Below are 21,271 nucleotides of genomic sequence, written 5' to 3'. Positions count from 1 at the left end.
CTGGCACCTATTTAGGAGGTTCGGTGGTCTCTATAGGACAGAGGTGGCCAAAAATGTTTTTAACTCAAAAACTGGTCAGTGTTGGCGGGTTGTTGACAAAAATAATAATGTTTTGTGTGTTAAGAGAAAAGGCTAACTATTAAGGTACAACATGAATGAAGCCTTTTTCAAATCTCGGCATTTGACCTTTCACAAATATTGCCAAAGGGGAGTCCACAGTGCAGCGCTCATGGATCCATGTCCTAGGATTACCTATCAGGATTATCTTCAGTAGCAGGAGAGTCTGCGCAGGTTTCAGATTGGAAAGGAAAAGAAAAATCCACTCATGCAGTAGTTGGGTACAACACAATAACACAATCTTTAGCAAATATGTTTTAAAATGTATAGAAAGTGCATTGTGTTCAAGTTAAACTGCTGTATTCAAAGAGGAAAAATGCCTGTGTTGAGTGTTTCTGAGCAACACTACGATGCAAAACGGCGTCTCCTCGGAGTGCACACACACACAAAAGGTTAAACTTTAGGGGGGATTCTTACATAACAGAGAATTGGGTCCAACCTGCTGACCCTGGTGCCCCCTGCAGACTGGAGCTGTGCCTGTGGGGGACATGAATATTTTAATGTCCCGGGACAGACTCAAAGACAGTGTGAGCTCTCAGCGGCCACAGCATCAATAAGTCATGAGCTGGAGCTTTGTGTGGCAACAAATACTGGACACACTCAGTCACAACATCAACACCGGAGCCAAATCTGGCACTGTCCCAGGACCTGGTCCAGAAAGTGATGGAGGAGGTTTAAAGGGAAAAAGCGTCAGATCAGCGAGTTTCAGTGACTGGTGGAAACGTGTTGTGCTGACTCTGAAACTACAGCCCTGCAGCCTGACAGAGTAAAGACTTATGGGTTTCTTCAACATGGAAATTAGGTCACTCCCAGTTCACTTGGAGCTGTTCTCAAGCGGGTTATTAGGAGAGCGCATGCGCCACACGGTGGTCACTCTGCAGTACTGCAATATGTTTTAGAAGTACCGCATTTCATCATCGGCGAGAATTGTCACACATGTTTAATGGGAGTTAAAAATGTCACAGTCAGTTCGAGATCGAGTCAATGCAGAGCACTGATGTCATTGTTCTTCAGTTTCTCCACAATAGTTTACAAGGGGATTTAAAGACAACTCCTTAAATAAAAGTATAAACAAATAACAAATCAAAATACTTTTTCCTTCAATGTCCAGGCAGCAACAAAGTAGAACCAAAGACAGTACTCGTCTTTATGAACAACTCCACGAGAGTCATCATGTGTCAGGTTTTATTGAAGCCAATTCTTTCTTATAAAACACAATGCATGGGCATTGGAGGAAGGTTACCATCAGTACAACAAAATGTTAATTATGCATTAAAAAAAAATAACTTACAACAAACTTGGAATGAAAGCACAAAACTGCACAGTGTCATCTCGGAGAAAATGGAGGACTTAGTCCTGTGTCAGATATAGTAAAATATGCAGTTTGGTTCAGTAACAGAAACACATAACAAGAAACATGAGGATTATCAACATGAATCTCCAGAGGTTTTTGAGGCTTTTTTTTTAAATAACCGAAGACAATTATCACAAAAATGAAAAAGATTAAGAAGACTCGACACAAAAGCATGTAAAATCAGAGCTGGTGGGTGCAGTTTGGACGGCGAAGCACGACGCCTACACTGCAGCCTGTGGCAACCTATTTCTGGCTAGAAGAGCAACAATCTAAAAGATGAGCATTTTCTAACAAAAAGGGAGCAGCTTTACGTTAAAAAGCAGTGAAATATTACAAACTTAATCACCTCAAAAAAGTCAACTGTTATTGCTTTGTGCAAAGGCTACAACTATCTGACTGCCCAGTGAGAGAAAACAGAAGGTCCGTAAACAAAGTTCGTCTTGGATGAAATAAAGTGATCTCTGTGTGTCATAATCTGTTCAACAGCTTTAAAAGCATCACCCAAAAAAATCCATTTTGCACAAAATTCTTCTTAAACATTTCTATATAAAACAATTACTCAGTGTTGCCCTTTATAATTTTTCCAAATCAAACTGTTAGCAGATGTAACAATGAGCTGTAAAATGCTGTTAAGAGGTTTGTGTCTCTCCTATTTCCACATGTGGCTTGCAGTCGGTCCAGCGCATTTGAACTGGACACACGCCATGATGCTTGTCCTGGTTTAGTCCATGGTCTTTTGAGGGGAACCTCGCAGATAACAGCATTTATCCTGAGTTAGCCTGTGCATGCCAGCGGCGATGAGTTGGTGAGTGTCTTTAATCACGTATAAAACACATAGTCCCTTCTTTGTTCAAGCCTTTGGGCTAATACTTCAACAGGGGTTCCCTCTCTGTGCCCGCGAACCGTTTATTTGCTGCAAACACCTTGGCTTTGTTGGCTGAAGGCCCTGGAAACAGAAAGGAAATTAAAGAATATGTGACAAAGATCTGGGCTGTGACAAATCACCTGTGGATGCAATTTATTCCACTTCATTTTTCTATACAATGTCGTGCGATAAAATACTATATGCTGTACTATATGATAATAAATGTGATGGTTATACAGTACAGTGCTTTTTGGTCACTCAAAGATGCTTTACATAGCATTACTTATTTTTTCATAATCCAGGAAGTGCTCATGTTAAAGTATAGACACAGTCTATCTTCACTGAACTCCCGATATTACAGCACACACTTTGCCTTCAATACAAAGTTTACAAAGTGCTAAAATGTACCATTTCACAGATGGTCCCATTAAAAAAAATAATCCTTAAAGCTTCATTTAAATCACTCCTTTGTGGAGTCCTTGCACCCTCTGTTGGCAACAGTGACCATTTGTCTACATACATTTTCTTATTTCTCCATATGGTGGTCCAGTTTTTACTATCTTAATTCATTTTATTTTATTTATTTTTAATTTCATATTGACTTTTTATCATTTCTATTTTATTATTATTTTTTACTACTGCTTACTCCATACGAGCTACGACTACAGCCACTTCTACTCCTCTATCCTAAAGTAGTTTAAACACTGAAATAATGTGAGAATGCAGTACTGACCTATATAGCTGAGGAGCACAGGGAGGAAGATGAGTCCGTGTGTGGCTCCCAGCAGGACGATGGCGAGGAACATCCTGAAGTAGAACACCTGGAAGATCTGGGACTTGGACAGAGCCAGGATCAGGATCCCCCCGAACTTTGTCAACGTGATTCCACTGAAAACCTGCAACAGCAGCAGCCAGAGCGTTAGAGAAGTCCATCTACTTTGGGTTTACAGTGATGCTTTTTGAGAATCAAATCAATGTTTTTCTGACTCACTTTCCACCAAAAGGCTTTCTGCTTCTAATAACTGGTGTGTGTTGTTGATTATGCTAAATCTAGGTCAACAACAGCCTTGATAGTAGCAAAACCACTGATCAATAATAATAATAATAATAAAAAAATCTGTAATGATGAAAGAAACAATGCATTCTCCCTGTATCAAAATGTCTCATTTAGATTTTGCAGAAAGCTTTGATTGAAAGAGGTTAGTTTATTTAAAACCGTTAAGAACAGTGTGTGCTGCGGTCAAGTTGTTTCACGTGTAGCAGCCAAAACATAGAGCCAGTTTTTTTCTCTCTTTTTTTTTTTTTTTAAAGTTGAGACACATTTCAAAGTCCACCTTTTACAAACAGAGCAGTGGGCCATTAGAAGTTACTGATTAAAACACCTGCAGGTTGTGATGTTATAAAATGGAGCTAAACAATAATTGAATTGACTTGAATTCTGAACAAACAAGTTATAAAAAATCGCGAAAACACATCTTAAAAAGCAACGTCAACTCAAAGTGTGCCGTGACTTACCGAGCTGCCCATGTAGGCCAGAGCCTCCTCCGCTCGCTCCACTCTGGTGCTCTTCACACTCATGGTGAACGCCCGCACAATATGACTGCAGAACTCCACAGAGATACCACAGCTCTGCAACAAACAGCACATTCATTTTTGCTCAGTGGGTCAGGCTCATAAATTATACAAAACAAAAACACAGTTGTGGATTTAGACCTAATATGTCTACAAAGCAGTGAAATAATGCTGGCGATTTGGCCCAATTAAGAACAAATATAGACATCTTTTATAGAGAGAGAAAAAGAGGAAAGTCCAAATCCCTTGTTCTCACCATGACTAGGTTGACCAGAGAGACTGCATTGAGGCTGATGCCCCAGAGCCACATGACGCCGAACATGTTGACCAGGATCATGGCGATGGTGCAGCTGACGAGCACCGCTGACCACAGCTCAAAGCCCAGCAGCACCGTGGTCACCAAGAAGATTGCCAACAGTGACATGCAGAGGTTCAGGGCAGTGTCATAGATAATGGTCAGGTACTGTTCATAGAACACGTAGAACACGCTGTGGAGAGAGGAGGCCAGTGATTAGCACAAAGATTAGCATTCTAATTATAATGAAGGGACAGCTTTTATAGAATGACATGCAGTTTATGTCATTTATGGGCGTAAAGGTGTCAAGTTTCTTTAAAATGGACATATCATGCAAAGATACTTTGTTGAGGTTTAAAGCAGTACTAAGTATGGCCATAAGCGCCACTGCAGGTGTCGTAGCATGTTGCGTTTTTTTACTCATTAATTGTCCGCGAGAGTAAATACTAAGCTGACAGAAAAGGCAAAGGGAGAGAGGGATATAGATATATAGAGGTACATCCAATTACACAGTAGAGATCTTTGTTTTTTCACTGTAACTTAGCTGTAAATACTGTTTAAGAGGTTTGCTTTGCCCGTTAGCTTTTTCTTCATGATTCTATTAGTGTGTATTGGGGCCTCCGAAGCAGTGAAGTTGCAATAGTGGTTTTCTGGCCAGAAACACCAGGGGGAGATGAAAGAGCCCAAATCACCCTATTAACACTGGCATTACCGCCAGAGAGACTACGGAAAGGCTTTATTAAGGTTAACAAGCTGCTTTAAACCATGTTCCCTCGTCAAAGAGACACCTGGAGTCGTATTTTGCAACTTTCACGCAGTTGAGAGTAGGCGTCCTCAGACAAAGCTATTCAATTTAGCTGATTCTTCTTCCACTGCGTCTTTGCCTCGTTCTGTACTTCCTGATTACACTTGTGTCATCGTTCAAACTCAAAAACTTTCCTCCACATTTTTAAAGCCCATAATCCAACATTCTCGATTTGGAGCCATTCTGTGCTCGAAGTGCGTTTATCTCGCCATACTGGAGCTGTACATCAGATTTATTTTACATTTGACGTCCAGTTTGGCATGACCCACAGCTTGTTGCTCGTTGGCAATTCCACAAACATGTAGACAACACGCACCTGTAGGCAAACACATTGTGGTCCATGGTAGCGCTGATGTTCCGAGCCAGGGCCCGCGCCATTCTCAACGCGTCGATGTAATCCGGGGACTCCTTCAAAATGGTGTGGTACGTCATGAAGTAAGTAGCTCCAACTTGTGTGTTATTATCAGTCAGGTCCACTGCTGAACCATAGGCTGCATGACCGCTGGGGGGACAAAAGTCATTTACATGTTAAAAGGAAAGGGGAAAAAATATAGTTGGCATTACAGTGGGTTTGACTTAAAATTACCCTTTTCCACATTTGGGGTTGGGGTTATCGGATAAAAACATTGGTAGAAAGTGCATGAAGTCGTCTCCCTGAGGCCTCATTTTCCCCTCCGGTGTCATGTCCCGACAGTGGATGCACGACGGATCCACCACTGAAAAAAAAACCACACTAGAAATCAGGCTTCAGACTAACAAGAAGGAAAGAACAATTGTTTCTTGTTTTGCTCTTCATGCCTGTGTTCACTGCAAAATTACTTTTGTTCTGTAAGAGATTAGCCTGAGATGCAAAAGAAACTCATCAAGTGTTTGGCTTAATTGTAGGAGCATTAAGTAACCCAATAAGTCCAATATTTGAGCGAATTAGCCCTCCCTGATTCAGTCTTTATCTGGTTTAGTCGTGTTCAAAGCCGGTTTTAGATCTGGAGGTACTCAGAAACTGTATTTGGGGGAAAAAAAACACAAGACGATGCACATTAGTTCTAGTTACCTGACGCATTGCAGAACGCTCCAGTGCTGTTATAAAACCGACAGCAGGTGGACCGCGGCTTCACCCAGTCAAAGTAATCATCGAGCCAAGAGGAAGGCGTGAACCCGATGGTGGTGCTGAGATAAAAGAAAGTGAAACCATTAAATGCGCTGTAGCACGAGTCTTATCATTTCAAAAACAAGATATGGGACATACTAATTGCTCATGAGTGACGCCGTGTAGACCTGCTGAACCAGAGAGTCGTTGTTGCAGCCCACTCCCCCACACACAGCGTTTTGTCCCTCCAGGCTCCTGTAGTCGTGTCCATCCTCAATCACGAAGTACACGGGAGCGCCGGTGTGGAGGTACTCGGAGAGATTTTTGAAGTAATCCAAAACATACGAATCCTAGAGAAAAGAAGAAAAGAAAAAAAGGTTAGGGTTGAATTGTTCGTGATAAACAAAATCCTTTATCACAAGATTACAGGGCTACTGTAAAATATGTTCTGTTTTGAGTCGTCATTTGTGCTTGAGGTATAAAGCAAGACACATTGATTGAGCTGTGTTTTGCAAGTTTTGACAACAAAGTCCAGAAGAAAGTGCACTTTTGACACAATATTTGATTTTTAATTAGATGGAATAAAACCTATTTGAGCATATTAACCATTTTCTTGAGTTTGGCTGTATCCAAATCTAAAGGCTTCAAAAAGCTTCAAAATGTGACAAAAAAGTGACGAAAACGTGGCAAAAGAAGCAATGAAAAAGCAGCAAAAAACGACAAAAACATGACAAAAAAAGGAGACAAAAGTCTTAGCTTTCAAATGAGGCATTACACTTTTGCTCTCCAGTTGAGAAACTTTTAGATTTGGATAAAGCTGAACTGGAGAAGATGCGTTCAGTTCATGGAGTAGTATCTGTCTGCAGCCTGCAAGACAGAGGCGTTTCGTAAAGTAGGTGCGTCGTGAAGTGACCTTACTACACCGATTTCTGGTATGGATTATGCGAGCCTTAACCTGTCCTTGGCCCTAATCTTAAAATACTTTGATTTCTAAAGCCTAATCTTAAGGATCACGATTTCCAGCCTCATTGTTTGAGGGGACATTTTGAGCATAAACCTCTTGTCGACAGCGGTTATGTCGTGGAGCGTGCGTTGCTTTGTGGTATCTGGATTACTTCTCGACTGGTCTCTGTCTTGCAGGCCACAGACGGATACACTTTGGTTCAGGTGGGGGTAAGAGGTTCATGCGAGGAACTAAAAATGATGTTGCAAAAGTTGGACTTACATCGGGCATTGAGAGCTTCTGGTCCAGCCCGATATCCACTTTATTCACGACGGCGATGCTAAAGGAGAGCATCCCGACAAACACCGCCACCTAAGTGAAGACAAGACATGCAAGTACATTTAAAAGACAAAAATCATTCAAATAAAAATGATTGTTTTCAGAGATAAACTTACAACGATCGGTCGCACCCACTCTTTGAGAACAAACGGAGCATAGATTTTCTTGAAGAATTGAAGGAGGCAGCCGTCCGTTTTTGTTTCTTGGCCCTCGGGTAATTTCACGCAGCAGAGAATGTCCAGGCGATTTCCCTTTTAGAAAGAAGCCATATCATCACACTGTTCATTATCAATGTGGAGTTAATGAAGCTGAGAACATTGTCCAATAGCTAACCATACATTTAATTATGTCAATAAAAGTCAATATGAAAGTAATAAAGTTCATGGCATCCATAAAAGTGGGATAAATTGCAGGGATTGTAAAGAAATACTTGCTTCTGCCTGTATAAACCCAAGTCAAATTGAATGCGTTTTAATGACATTTTAAATGCCCAAATAATATACTGTAACGTCAGAAAATAAATACACAAATCGGCATATTTAATTTCTTAAGATTTGCAAACATGTTATCAAACAGAAAAAAAGAGAATTGGACAAAACAGGCAACTTTTCAGCAAATAAAATGTGGTAAATTTCAGCCAAAACAGCAGCTGAATATGTTTAAGAACATCCTTTTTGGTATTTTTGATGAAGTGTAAAAATGTAATGCCAATTTGAATCCAATGCTTTGTCAATGGTATTTAAGGCCTTGATTTCGGCACAATTCATTTCATGACTTTTAATGCCCTGTGGAAACCCTGACACAATAATTTTTTTCCAGTCACATGTTTCTTCCTGTACCTCCTGCCTTTTAGCGTCCAAGCCGAGCAAGCTGACAAAGCAGCTGATCTGCAACAGGAAATCAATAAAAACAGCCAGTCCAGCGAACAGGGAGAAGGTCCTGACAGCCGGCATGTTGGACAGAGCTCCTGGAAAAGCACAGGTCAACATTATCAGCATGTGACCGAAAGTTAAACAGCAGCAATGGGGCAAAGTAAAATGTGGACACAGTTAAATGATACTATATCGAAGAGATATTTTACAAGGATTTACCGAGGAAAAATGCCACAGTTTCAGAGAAGGAGGAGAGGAACATGCTCGGAGCCACATCCCCGAGAATTCGACCGATCTGATGGTGAAGCTCTTCATCGGGCAGACGCTCATCCCTCTGAAATAAGCCATTAAAGCAAATAAGAATACATGGATGCATAAATACATGTGGTACTATGTAGGGCTGGGCGATAAATCAAATTAATTCAAGTGATGCAATTAATTCATGCCTTTAAAAACAGACAATGTGGAAAATGGCTAAATCCTTTAAAATTTAGCAGCGTTTTAGACGCTTCGTAGCGACATGACACCAGCGGAGAAGCAGCGACTTTCTGGCGATCTCTGCTGCTTCACAAAGGCCGCGTGTTGTGTTTAAGAGAACAGTGGAGTTTTCTTCCCCTAAAATAGAATTTCCCACTTTCCTAGTTTGCTCCTGTGCCTTTCTCTCACTCTGCTCTGAGCGGACCATTTAACTCCGCCCCTTTCCCTTGAGTCTCCATGGAGACGGTTGTCAATCACAGCAGAGGCATGAAGACGATAAAACTAAAACACTTTTGAAAACTCCATGGCTTATTAAGAGGGCTTACTTTTGAGAGCAGACCACAAATATCTTCTTCTTTTTTTTAAATAAAGGGTTATGTTGTCTTAATGGGCCTGAAAAAAATATATAATATATATATATAATAATTATTTTTTGGCCATATCGCCCAGCCCTAGTGCTATCAGTTTATAAAGGTCATCATTAGTTCTAAGACAAAAAATGTATTATGTGCTAGTGCTGCTGTAACATTTGGATGAATAAATGATAAAACAAATGTATGACTTTTTTTTCAAGGATGTTACTCGTGACTAAAACAAGGCTTAAAGGGGAACTAAGCCACTTTTTATCCGGAAGAGAAAGTTGATATTTGTGCATATTTGACCTTGTCGTGATCCAACGGCTGTATGGGTAGTCAGCATGGCGCCTTTACTTTCCATCACAGTGCTCGCTAGGACGCTCCAAGATCGATTGTTTTTGAAGATTTTCTGGTGAGAGCAATGAAAACCTTCCAAACAATTGATCTTGGAGCGTCCTAGAGAGCACTGTGATGGAAAGTAAAGGCGCCATGCTGACTACTCATACAGTCGCTGGGTCACTACATGGTCAAATATGCACAAATATCAACTAAAAAGTTACATAATGCAGCTTTAATATGAAAATTGAACATCGAAGCTTACGTGACTCATACGGTGGATTTCGATATGGGTAATGTATTCAACAGTGCATTTGTGAGTAAATTACCTGGTAGGTCTGCACTATGATGAAGATGTTGTCCACACCGACGGCCAAAACCAAGAAGGGGATAACCTCGATGACAATGAGAGTCAGGGGAACGCCAAAGTAGCTGAAAAGACCGAGCGAAGAGGACACAGAGCTCAGCACGATCACGATGCCCGCTATGCCCAGAGAGATCTTGGAGTCCACCTGTCGAGAGGATAAAAATAGTCGTTGCGTCACTGTTTGTCAAAGTGCTGGTAAACTTGCTGGACTGGTTCAGGAATTATGACAATGCATGACTAAACAAGGAGAGGGGGAGGAGCAAGGCATCGTAAGATTGTTCAGGGAATCTGATTGGCAAATAGGCGTGGACTTGTGACATCGTAACATTATGCAGTTTCATAGTAATACAGTGGGAGGAAAAGGTTCTTACATTCCCGCCTAAATTGCTCATACAATGTGGTCTGATCTTTATTAAAATCACAAGAATGAGGAAACAGTGTCTGCTTAAAGGAATAGGCCACCGTTTTTACATACTAAAATATGTTCTTACCTCACTTTAGTCGAGTTAATATATCCCCGTCTGGTCTTTGTCCGTGCGCTCTGTCACGCAAACGGAGCACATACGCAGCCTCTCCCACATGTCACATAGCTCCGAAAAAGCTCACGATAGAAGCTACCAAGCTCTTCCACGTGTTCCCTATTTAAATAAAGTTACGTGAAGTGTTTTCATGCGAAGTATATTTACACAGAAATGTAACATGTCGATTTTATAAGCAAATAAAAAGGGGGACTATATTGTGAGGCGTAATGATACGAGGAGTAAAACGTCTGCGCAGTAACTCCTAAAGGTTATTGACGGAAGTGAGCGGGGGAAGTCTTTAGGAGTTACTACGCGGACGCTGTGCTCCTCGTATCATTACGCCTCACAATATAGTCCCCCTTTTTATTTGCTTATAAAATCGACATGTTACATTTCTGTGTAAATATACTTCGCATGAAAACACTTCACGTAACTTTATTTAAATAGGGAACTCGTGGAAGAGCTTGGTAGCTTCTATCGTGAGCTTTTTCGGAGCTATGTGACATGTGGGAGAGGCTGCGTATGTGCTCCGTTTGCGTGACAGAGCGCACGGACAAAGACCAGACGGGGATATATTAACACGTCTAAAGTGAGGTAAGAACATATCTTAGTATGTAAAAACGGTGGCCTATTCCTTTAAGCTAGTACCACCCAAACATTTACTTTTTATCATGTTTTTAATGGCAATAACATGTAAACATTCATTCATCTTATCCTCCCACTGTAATTTGTGTTTTACCTTTCCTACTGCAAATATTTTGGTATATGTCAGTATTTTTGTAATGTCTAGACTATCCACATGAAACAAAACTACCACAATGTAAGAAAACGGTGTCATTATAGGGTCAAAAAGTGGCAATATTTTGTACTTTTTAATCTTCAGATGCAACATTTCATTTTACGTTCAAAGATTTCATTCAAAAACGATCTCATACAGTGACATTGGCCCCGCCCAAAAAGGCAGATCCCATACCTGTACTAAGGTGCAACAGCAATGGTACGTACCAAGAGGCGCCTGCAGCTCTCGATGTGCCCCAGAGCCAGGGAAATGTAGATGAACATGATGGCGTAGCTCAAGATGATGGTGCTGATGTCACTGTTGCTCTCTCTGTCGATCTCATCCTCGATGCTCCTCTCAGCGCTGAACGAAACTGTCAGGTTCGGGTGGCTGTAGTTTTTCATGAAGGTGATAAACCTGCAGAGTGCATAAATAAATAAGTAAATAAGCAAGAGATTAAGCAACTAATTTAGTAGTAGTAGTAGTAGTAGTAATCTTACTCTTTCTCCCAGGCCATAGCTTTGCCTTTCTTTACAGTGTCGTTTTGGTAGTTGTTGAGGGGAAAGGTGATCACGAGGGCAGTGGCATTGTTGTAGTTGGTCCCTGTGGAGAATACATTTCAGTAGTATTAAAAAGAAAACAGAAAATCAATAATGTTATTAACAATCTCTGTCCTTAATGTTTTCTATTTCCTATGTAGCTAAGTGTCCTCCCTGTTGCAATGCTCCCCATTTACTCTGCACTGTCGTCTTTCCTATTTGGCTTTTAAAGTGATGATTATAATTGTTGTGATGGAAAATTAGCTTTAGTTATAATCCTGCATTTTTTAAACTATATTGTACTTTAAATGTAAATGCATTGTCCCTTTATATAAATAAATACAAATACAAAAATACACTGGGTTTGGATTTTTATCAGTTGTTAGCAAAAAAAATAAAAATAAATATAATAAATGCTCTTTAAATGTGTACTTTCTTTTACTTTACTTTTACTTTTCAAATATTTCCTTAAAGTGCACATGACAGGTTTTAATGCTTTTGAAAGTATGATTTATATAGAAGGTTAACATCAGTTGCAAGTTCAACATAATTTTCATTTTATTTCATTGAAGCAGCCATTTGAATGAAGAAATGTTGGGCAGAAAAGATTCTTATTAGAATTTTTAAGCTGCTGACAGGAAGTGACACATAGATGGAGGTAATAGCAGTTTGACTCATTTCCCATTGACATAAAATGGTCGGCACGGCAACAGTTTAAAATTGTTTACCTTCTTCTATGTCACTTTCTATCGGTGTCCAATAAGGAAGTGAAACTATAAGCATCACAAACATGGCCAAACTAAAGAAACCTGGGTCCAATCTTTAGTAAAATCCTAAATATAATTGAATTGACTATGTTTTAGTAAAAAATGTGTCTAATGTGTCACATGCAGTTTAAATCTCACTGAGTTATGATGTGTCTATGTTTCTCACCATCGTAGCCACCCATAGCCAGCCAAGGGAACACGGGCCCTCCATACGTCCCGAGGCAGGGGTCATGGAGTTGGGTGGTGTCATTCAGAGAGGCAGGAGCACTGGAGAAAAAGAAAACACTCAAATATTAGACATACAATAATAATAATACTATCAGGGGCAGATATATGCAGTAATCCGTTCTGAAGTTCACTAAAAATGACCCCTTTAAAATGCAATGCCGTTTTAGATAAGCTGGGGCGCATATGAAATTGCAAAGCTACGTATTGTCCCCCTCACCTGACGCAGTAGAGGAAATGGCTGTGGTAGTCGGCGAAGATAAAAAATTCATCTCTTGCGACGTGGTCTAGCTGCTCGTGGCTGTTCTGGAAGTAGTTGAGGACACTGAGGATGGTGCAGTTGTCGTTGTACGGAGCCAGAGGAGCCAAGCAAACGTCCTTCAGCGTCACATTCTGCCCTTCATACGTCGCCATAATGCTCTCGATGTCCAGCTGCAGATCTAAAACCTGCGGAACAAGAAAGTGGAAAGGAAAATGGAAAAGGAGAAGTAGTTAGCCACGAACCTTAACCATCAGTGGCTTAGCGGTCTGCCGAAAAGCAAACAAATGCCCATTATGTCAGCAAATGTTACACAATATAGTCATGGTAAACAATTCAGAAAGTTGAGTCGTGAACAATTTTGCTGTGAATCCTGATTTTTTTTTTTTTGCTCTTAATGATTGACGACCAACCAAGAACACAAGGTTCACCCACTCAAATAACAATTGAGTGTAAGACAGGAGTTAGCTCAGGTCTTGGCACATTTATGGAAGAACACCATATAACTATATCTGAAGAGCAAATGTTATCAGAGGTTAATGCCATTGCATCCTCTGGCCTTGGGGTTTTCTTGAGTTTCCGTTGACTGAAGCAAAGTTAAGAGTGAGCAAATAAATCCAGTAAGCAATCATACTTAAATTTCATATAACTTCAACTCTTTCTAATATTTGCAACCATTGTGAACTCCCCACCCAGAAAAACTCAAGGTTACTTTAACAAAAACAGTGAACCGTCGTCTATTGGAATTAACACATTTATGTTATGGCAAAGTTATTGTTGACTCAACCTCTCCAACACACCATATATTTATTGTAATAGTTTTAGCAAATACTAAATGAATAAATAAGTTATTATGGCCAGTAATGACCATTTCAATGGTTAAAAGTCCTTTTAATAAAGCAATATAAAGTTTTAACTGCATAACACTGCCACTCCCATTATATTAAACTCTTCTCAAATACTGAACGTTTTGTGAAATTGCACAGGCTTCATTAAAATCCCACCTCATGAAGAATAGCTTTGGTGAGGATTGTGTTGAACGGCACGTCCGGCCCGGGGAAGTATGGGGTATAGGTATCGGGATCTTTCAAATGCGTTGTTATGATCAGCTGTGCCGTTCTGAAGAAGGGCCCAAAATGGCTGTCGAAGTAGTCCTTTTCCTTTCGGGCCTGGCTGCTGGGAGACGACCAGAGCTCCACGGGGTCAGTGGTGATTTGCATGTAAAACAGGCCGGCAGACGACACCCCCACCAGGACGATGCTGCTCATGATGACCAGCAGGGGGTAGCGGACGCAGAAAGAGCCCCAGGAGCTGAAGACCACTCGCATGGCATTCTCGAAGCGCTCGCCAAGTCTTTCGCAACATGATGCATCAACTGGAAAAATAGAAAGATGTTACTGCATTTATTATGACTACCCGGGGCACACTTTTTAATTACGCTTTTTTTTGTCCAACAGGCTTCATAAGGCAGGACAGTTGAAGCATGAAAGGGAGTGAAGAACAGGGAGGGACATAGTGCAAACTGTCAGGTCTGCGAGGCCGACCTACGAGACTACCGTAAGTCTGGGAATATGTGCAGCAGCCTCAACCACAAGGCTATCATGTTAATTATGTTAATGTTGTACAAAGTTACCCATTAAGGCAAAGCAAATGTTTTTTTTTAAACTAAGTTGCTGCATATATTTTTAGTAAGAAAGAATACCCTGATAAATATTGCTCCTATCTTCATGAGCAACATTATTCTAAACAGCCAGGTTATTTATTTTTCCATTTCCTTTGATGGAGCTACAAATTCCGTCTAAAATGCTTATTTTACCTTGATCAGGGTTGTCTGCATTCAGAGAGAGTGGGTTGTTGCTGTCCAGTATGGGGCCATATTCTGACATGATCGTCCCTCTCCTACACCAACAAAAGAAGTTTATATAAAAAGAGAGCCTTTATCAACATCCAAATAACAAAATGGACAGTTTGAATTGCAGTGTAACGGTTGCTGTATCATTATAATGTCAACTTTATGAGCTGCATTATTGCCAATTTGGTCAATTTTTTACCCTGCCAAATTGCTCATTTCAGTCAACAAATCAATACAAAAAGCACAAGGAGGTCTTTACATTTTAACATTTCACAAGAGTTTGCCAAGTGATAGTAACCCAAACATCTGCCATTATTACCTGTAGCACCAAGCGCCAATTATAATTCCAAAGAAGACCAGGAGGAAGCCCATGTACGATAACCACATGACGACGCACATGCCATCCAACCCTAAAATGGTCCACGGAGTCGGAAGAGGGGGCGGGACCGGTGTAGGACCGCAGGCTGCAGCACAGTCCTGACAGGAGCAGGGGCCCGACCCGTCGTCCAGGCCCTCAGTGCAGTTGAATGTGTGGTTGTTCATGGGATTGAAGCCTGAGAGAGGCACATCTACACATAAAGCAAAACATAAACATCAAAAATAAATATAGAGCTAGAAGTGGTGATATAAAACAAACTTGTGATGTTGATATGGAGATCTGCAATGTATCACAGTAAAGTGTGAGCTCTTAGAATATACATAGATCCGTACAAACCTTTAAAAAGCTTCTAAATGTGTTTGAATCGTGAGTGAAATCAAATCTGTAAGCAAGTACACTAAATTATTTTCCAACTATATCATATATCCATGGCTTTCCATTATGACAAACACTCAGTCCCACAGACAAATTGGCAAACTTCTTCCAGCCTATATCTAAAAATAATAAAGCTTACCACAAGGGCCAGTCTTTGCACCGCTACTATTACTTTGTTGAACCTCGCCCCTCCCCCCTGTTATGATACGTACCTGAAAATGTAGGTTTAATGGCGAATGGTGTCTGTCCATTGTTGATGTCAAACAGGTACTGGATCCAGTTAGTTGCATTGCACTGACTCGCATCCTTCCCACACAGCAGTGACAAGGCTTTGACGTTACTAGATGGCGCTTGGACATCTTTACAGGCGTTGTACATGGCTAAAAAACACGCACACATCAAGACGGATTATTTTGAGGCTCAGGAAGTGAGTGAGATTGCATTTCCCCTTTGTTATTTTTACAGCAACTGTGACCATTTGTTACCCAAACGTTTAAAACCTCATTCCATCATAGGGAAGTAAGTTCAAGCAACGTGCCAGATGTTAGCTACACAGGGTATCTGCAGGGTTGGTCAGAGACTTTTTAAGACCTTTTTAAGACGACAAAATCTCTAAAACAAGACCTGTTTTTGAACGTGCAATATATAAATGGACTGTAACAAAATCACAGGTGTCAAAATATTGTTAATTGATATCACAGTAGGACCTACAAACTTAACTTAATTTTTCTCATTAGGCATTTTAACAACCATTCAAGTTTAAACAATGCTAACCAATAATAAAAATATTAAGATTTAACAATAATTCACAATTATCGACCGAATGAAAGAGAACTACTGATTTAGTTTTTCTATTCAAAATCCTTTTGGATACTTAAAACATTCACTGTCTCTTAAAATTAAAAAAGCTTTTAGACTCCTTTGCAATGAATAACAAAAAACACTCAGCTTTACTCCTTTATAATTCATTATCATAATTATTTCTATTATATTATTATTAGGCCAGAATCTAGTCTAGGTTTTCTTTGTCAGATGTTTTGATGAACAGACTGAGAAACGTGTTTCTAAAGTAACGGGACTTGTGTTTGCGTTTTCACATTCCCTTCCGTCACGCTGAGCAGATTGGAGCGTGTTAGCCACAACTAGCTCAGGATGCAAACAAAAAGCCATTTCCGAACATTTGGACAAACTTTATTGGGAATTATGCAGTTCATTACCTTGACTAGGACATTTACAGTGAAGGATTATCTCCACGTTGTTTCATATTGGACGTATCAGCACCTTTTGCTGCAACTCTCCAACGACAGTATTAGCATGACGGATGTCCTTGGTCATCTTTTGGAATCCTAAAGAGGTCCCACACTGCTGACTTTAGTCGTTTTTTGGGCGGATGAAGTTCTGGAGGAGAGCGTCCTCCTGCCTCGCTCAACTATCGGCGAGTTTACGCGCTGTGGTGTGCAGCGGCCAGTACTTCAGCGTGAAAAAAGGAGGTGTCGCTTCACCTTCTCAGAATATGTACATGAGCAGTACCAGCTATTCATGGGTACGCTTCTGTACATTTATTTGTCTATTTTTTAAAATGAAATTGTGAGTAAATAATTGGGTCAAACACACGTTAATTAAGACCAGTTTACCATGGATTTTTAGACCGTTTAAGCCCCCGCGGATACCCTGGCTACATATTTAAAAATGATGATATGGTTTTGCGTGCTCACCATTTGTGAATGTCTGTCCGATGAAGTAGTCGACGGCGACCACATTGTTGTTTTTGTCGATATCAGAGCCGTTCATGAACTGACTCTGATGAGGGCTGCATGTCAGCTCACAGAACAAGGTCATCAGGTTAAAATAACAAGCTGGACACCTGAACACAAGGCCGGAGGACAGAGTTAGATGTGACTGTTGCTGATATGGGAACTAGAGATACTGAAGGCTGAAATTATTGACATAAATATTACCTCATTTTAAATTTGAGAAATTACTCTCAGATATACTGCATATGACATTATATAAGGTAATAGGATGAGCGGTATTAGATAAAGCTTTATATCCATGTTAAAATAAACGTATGCATTTCTGCAGTAAATAAGGTTATTAAATCAAATAAAACAGTCAATTGGATATATTTTTCCTACTTTGTTTAACATGTACTTGGTGGCAGGGACTTGGTACTTTTTTGTGCTTGTTCTATTATGAATGGCTACACAAGACCTTATATTTGGCTACCCTATTATTGAGAATACCTGTCTATTTTGCTACACACCCCGTTAAGGTCAAGCAGGTTGAAACAAGTTGGTACATCCAATGGTTGGGCCCTTTTTATCCATAATTTGAGTGTTAGCGTTTGTGCAGGTTTCACAGCAAATCTAGTAAATTCCTTCTTCTCACTGAAGCAATTTAAGACAGTAAGACCCTAAATTACTTTAAGTTATATTAATACATGTCTTATGTCTATATTTGTAGATAATCCTATTGTGCAACTAGAATGACCATAGAAAAATGTATCTGCAAATCCAAGTCACAAAGACGACACTGGGTCAATGAGGAAGAGAATAAAAATATCCCTCACAGGAAAGTCATGTGCCTCATTAGTTACTTTTACAAACAGCACACACATACCGAGACAGGAACTGAAGGGGCAGCTGCAGACTTCCTTTTAAAGTGCGTAACTGGGCAACATCACAGCAGATAGCCCGGTCACCATAGTCCAATCCGGGACAAAGCTCCTGCAGGCGAGATATTAGCAGCGTATCAGTATTTACCTTTGCACAACACATTTCTATGCTGCAGAGTCAAAATAAACTGTTGTGAACGTCATACCGTGAGAAGTTCACGGCCCTCAGCCTCCAGTGGTTTAGGAGAACCTGTGTAGTTGCAGTTATACTTTTTGTCAGGCACCTTTGTGGACGGGTCGCACTCCCCATACCAGACACAGTGATCTGCCGCGACCTGGAAGAAAAATAACATGCTTAATATCAAGCAATGATGAGGGAAAGTTAAGTATAACTGGACATCAAAATTTGCTGCACTTTTGTATATGACCGCAAATTGTTCACCTCTAACTGTTTGTCCCAGTAAGCAACTATTTTAAAACCGGGGGCACTCATGTCATCTAAGGTTCAAGCTGTACCCTTTCAAATTCAGAGGTTTCCAGTAGTTTTCTAGAAACTATTTTGAATTTCTTAAAGCAAAACGTTTCACTTCTGCAAAAAATATTTAAAGCTTATCACTCGTGAAAAGTAAATTGACACAAAAGGAAAGATAGCTTTGAGTCAGAACTCAATGTTATCACAACAGAAGCAATGATCAAACAGAGAATAAAAGACTGAGTCAAACCAATATGAACATTTCAATTTATGAAGCATATTTTGTGATAATTTTACTCGAGAACATATTGTACGAGTTTATGTCCAACCGCTGAGAGAGCCATGGTGGTGGGGATAATTTATTTCATAGAAATTTCCCCCCGAAAAGTCTTGCAATTGTGAATAGATGGGCAATTTCAATTATCTTTTTTTCTAAAAGTTCAGGCTAGTAGCTGGCATACCCCATACTTTAGAGATTGATGATGGATATTTAGTCATGTGCTTACAACAAAATATCCTCTTTGTTGTCTAAACAATATGATTGTGATCAAAGTACAGCCTTATCAGAGACAATAGTCAACTTTATTGATGGGAAACACAGTACAGTAGCTAATCAAAAATAAGACTTTGAGGTCAGACTTCGTTTGAATTGTCAAATCAGCAGAACAGCGTGTGCTCACATGTGACATGGGTAACTAAGGGAAGTTAATTCACTTAGTGCACAACTGCTGGGACCATGAGTAAACCCAGCGTCCTCTGGCCTACTTCTGCTGCAAAGATTAAGTTCAAGGACAGCTTTTAAATGCCATTATTTACCTCATTGGGCTCGAAACGCGTATGGCAATAAATGCTGTGTTATGACTGTGCCTTGTGTGGTCTGCTAAGGACAAGAGAGGTCTCCGAGTGCAGTAGCGACAGTGCATTAGTGCAGCTTGTTGACATTTCTAAATAATCATTGATCGAGTACCATATTTGTCTTTATACAGGTTTATAGGAAATGGCTTTCAACTTTGAACGAGGCCTCAACTGATGACAAATGGGATCCAATTTGGATATGGAAGTCAGATGACATGACAATAGATCAGAAACTCTTTTCCGAGTTGAAAAGTGCACAATGTAGCATCAGCTGATCTCGATGTTTCTATCGTAGTTAAGAAATATCACAATGCATTTCGTAGTAGATACGCACGAGCTATGACACAAAGAGCCTTAGTCAGCTTAGTTAGTCAGCGGCAGGTCTTTTGCATGCCTGTCTATTGTGCAACAATTTGTTCTCTGCTCATCTCAACGAGTTTCATTCAAGAATCAAAAGAACCCTAGTTTTGGTTTAGAAAAGAAACAGAAGCAAAATCTAAATGACATAAAGGCCTTTAAACTATGGACGGTCTAGTTATCGTCCTTGACACTACTTTATGGGCATAGTTGACCTGTTTTTCTTGCAAGATGTCAAGTGCAGTAGCAGTAAGATTTTTCCGTGATTATTCATAACAACGCAGTACATAAGCCTGACTTTATTCCTATTGAAATTATAACCAAAGCACCAGATTCAGAAAGAGATGATTATAGACAAATATATATAGCTGTTTGTATTGTTAGCCAACACCTTCATGTCTCCAATAGCAGCAGCAGCAGCAGCAAACCACCGCGGGCTGAGTCATGAACCTATTTCGAGGATATACCCGTGAAGTTGCACTCACCCATCTAAAGTGTCCCGCGCAGAGGAGTATTAGGAGTAAAAGATAGGACAGGCAACTCTTGTGTGGTAAGAGTCCCATCGCTCTCGCAGGACAGGCGGGTTTAGACTGAGAAAAACACCAACTTTCGCATTTTCTTGTTGACACCTCTTCCTCGGTTGTTTGTGACGAGGAGGGGCGGTGACAGCGCTGGCTCTTCTCTTTGCTGCCACCAAGCGGTTGAAATGCTGCACTACACTCGCTTTGTGTCAACATCTTAGTAAATCGAAACAAAAATAGATGGTTAAAATTATGAGTGTCTTCACAACATTACACATTAACAAGTAGATTGATCACTCACTTTTGGTTTACTTTTTGGTTTCTGATCACATAACATTAACTGAACTTATTTTTCCCTACAGCCAAAAATAAACTAGCCTGGAATAATTTTATGGTAATTATATTCCGACTGTGATCATGATTTGGAGTGTTTTACAATTTAAGTTTTTAATGGTGATCTTAGATTATGCATTCTAGATCATGTGAATCACGTCGTAGTATTTGCCTAAAGTCTAGATTTATCCAATCAATAAACCACATGACACATCAGTGAGAATGAAATGTTTACTCATTGATCTCCTTTATTCAGAGAAAGGCATTTCATCAATACTGTTTGACGTGTCGCTTGCGTTTACTTAAGTTAGGTAAGTTAATCATGAATGGCAGTGCCACAAGGGCATATTTACTTGATTTAACTGAAAGTATTAAGTGCAAATGTTTATTTGAGGAGATAGAAGAGTATAAATCATACTAGTTTAAAGAACAACTAAGCACCAAATCAACTTTTTTTTTTAGCTTATAAACTGCATACATATGTTTCTTATGGTGCTCTCTACACGTCCTGGTAATTTTTTTTTTACATTTTAGTGCAAATTAGATAAAATCTCACTTTTGAGCCAAAAAACGTCTGTGTGGTTCTCTCTCTCCATTTTCGGTTGAGCTTTTTGAATTTCGTGCCCGGCCTCTCCATTT

At 40.0% G+C, this 21,271-nt stretch overlaps 1 protein-coding gene across 1 annotated transcript; it reads right to left on the bottom strand.

Annotated features, from left to right (window-relative positions):
- Nucleotides 1-1,087: 1,087 nt before the first annotated feature.
- On the bottom strand, nucleotides 1,088-20,416 carry npc1 (Niemann-Pick disease, type C1). The gene is made up of 25 exons (XM_079568578.1): nucleotides 20,264-20,416; nucleotides 18,301-18,429; nucleotides 18,100-18,206; nucleotides 17,196-17,344; nucleotides 15,693-15,860; nucleotides 15,046-15,295; nucleotides 14,691-14,773; nucleotides 13,879-14,249; nucleotides 12,836-13,062; nucleotides 12,557-12,657; nucleotides 11,585-11,687; nucleotides 11,312-11,501; nucleotides 9,748-9,930; nucleotides 8,469-8,583; nucleotides 8,217-8,344; nucleotides 7,494-7,628; nucleotides 7,321-7,410; nucleotides 6,255-6,445; nucleotides 6,060-6,175; nucleotides 5,595-5,724; nucleotides 5,325-5,510; nucleotides 4,165-4,396; nucleotides 3,852-3,965; nucleotides 3,070-3,232; nucleotides 1,088-2,417 (listed from the first exon to the last, which is right to left on the bottom strand). The coding sequence occupies exons 1-25, from the start codon at nucleotides 20,339-20,341 to the stop codon at nucleotides 2,335-2,337; spliced, it is 3,822 nt and encodes a 1,273-aa protein (XP_079424704.1). The 5' UTR covers nucleotides 20,342-20,416; the 3' UTR covers nucleotides 1,088-2,334.
- Nucleotides 20,417-21,271: the final 855 nt, after the last annotated feature.

Source organism: Gobius niger (assembly GCF_951799975.1).
Source record: "Gobius niger genome assembly, chromosome: 13".
In the NCBI taxonomy this organism is placed as follows: Eukaryota; Metazoa; Chordata; class Actinopteri; order Gobiiformes; family Gobiidae; genus Gobius; species Gobius niger.
This window is presented reverse-complemented; position numbering and strand designations above follow the sequence as displayed.

Coding starts and splice junctions, on each gene's coding strand:
- npc1 (XM_079568578.1), bottom strand. CDS start 20,341: ATGGGACTCTTACCACACAAGAGTTGCCTGTCCTATCTTTTACTCCTA. Junction 18,207..18,300: donor AGGGCCGTGAACTTCTCACG/GTATGACGTTCA, acceptor TCTCGCCTGCAG/GAGCTTTGTCCCGGATTGGA. Junction 3,233..3,851: donor TGGCCTACATGGGCAGCTCG/GTAAGTCACGGC, acceptor CTGCTGTTGCAG/GTTTTCAGTGGAATCACGTT.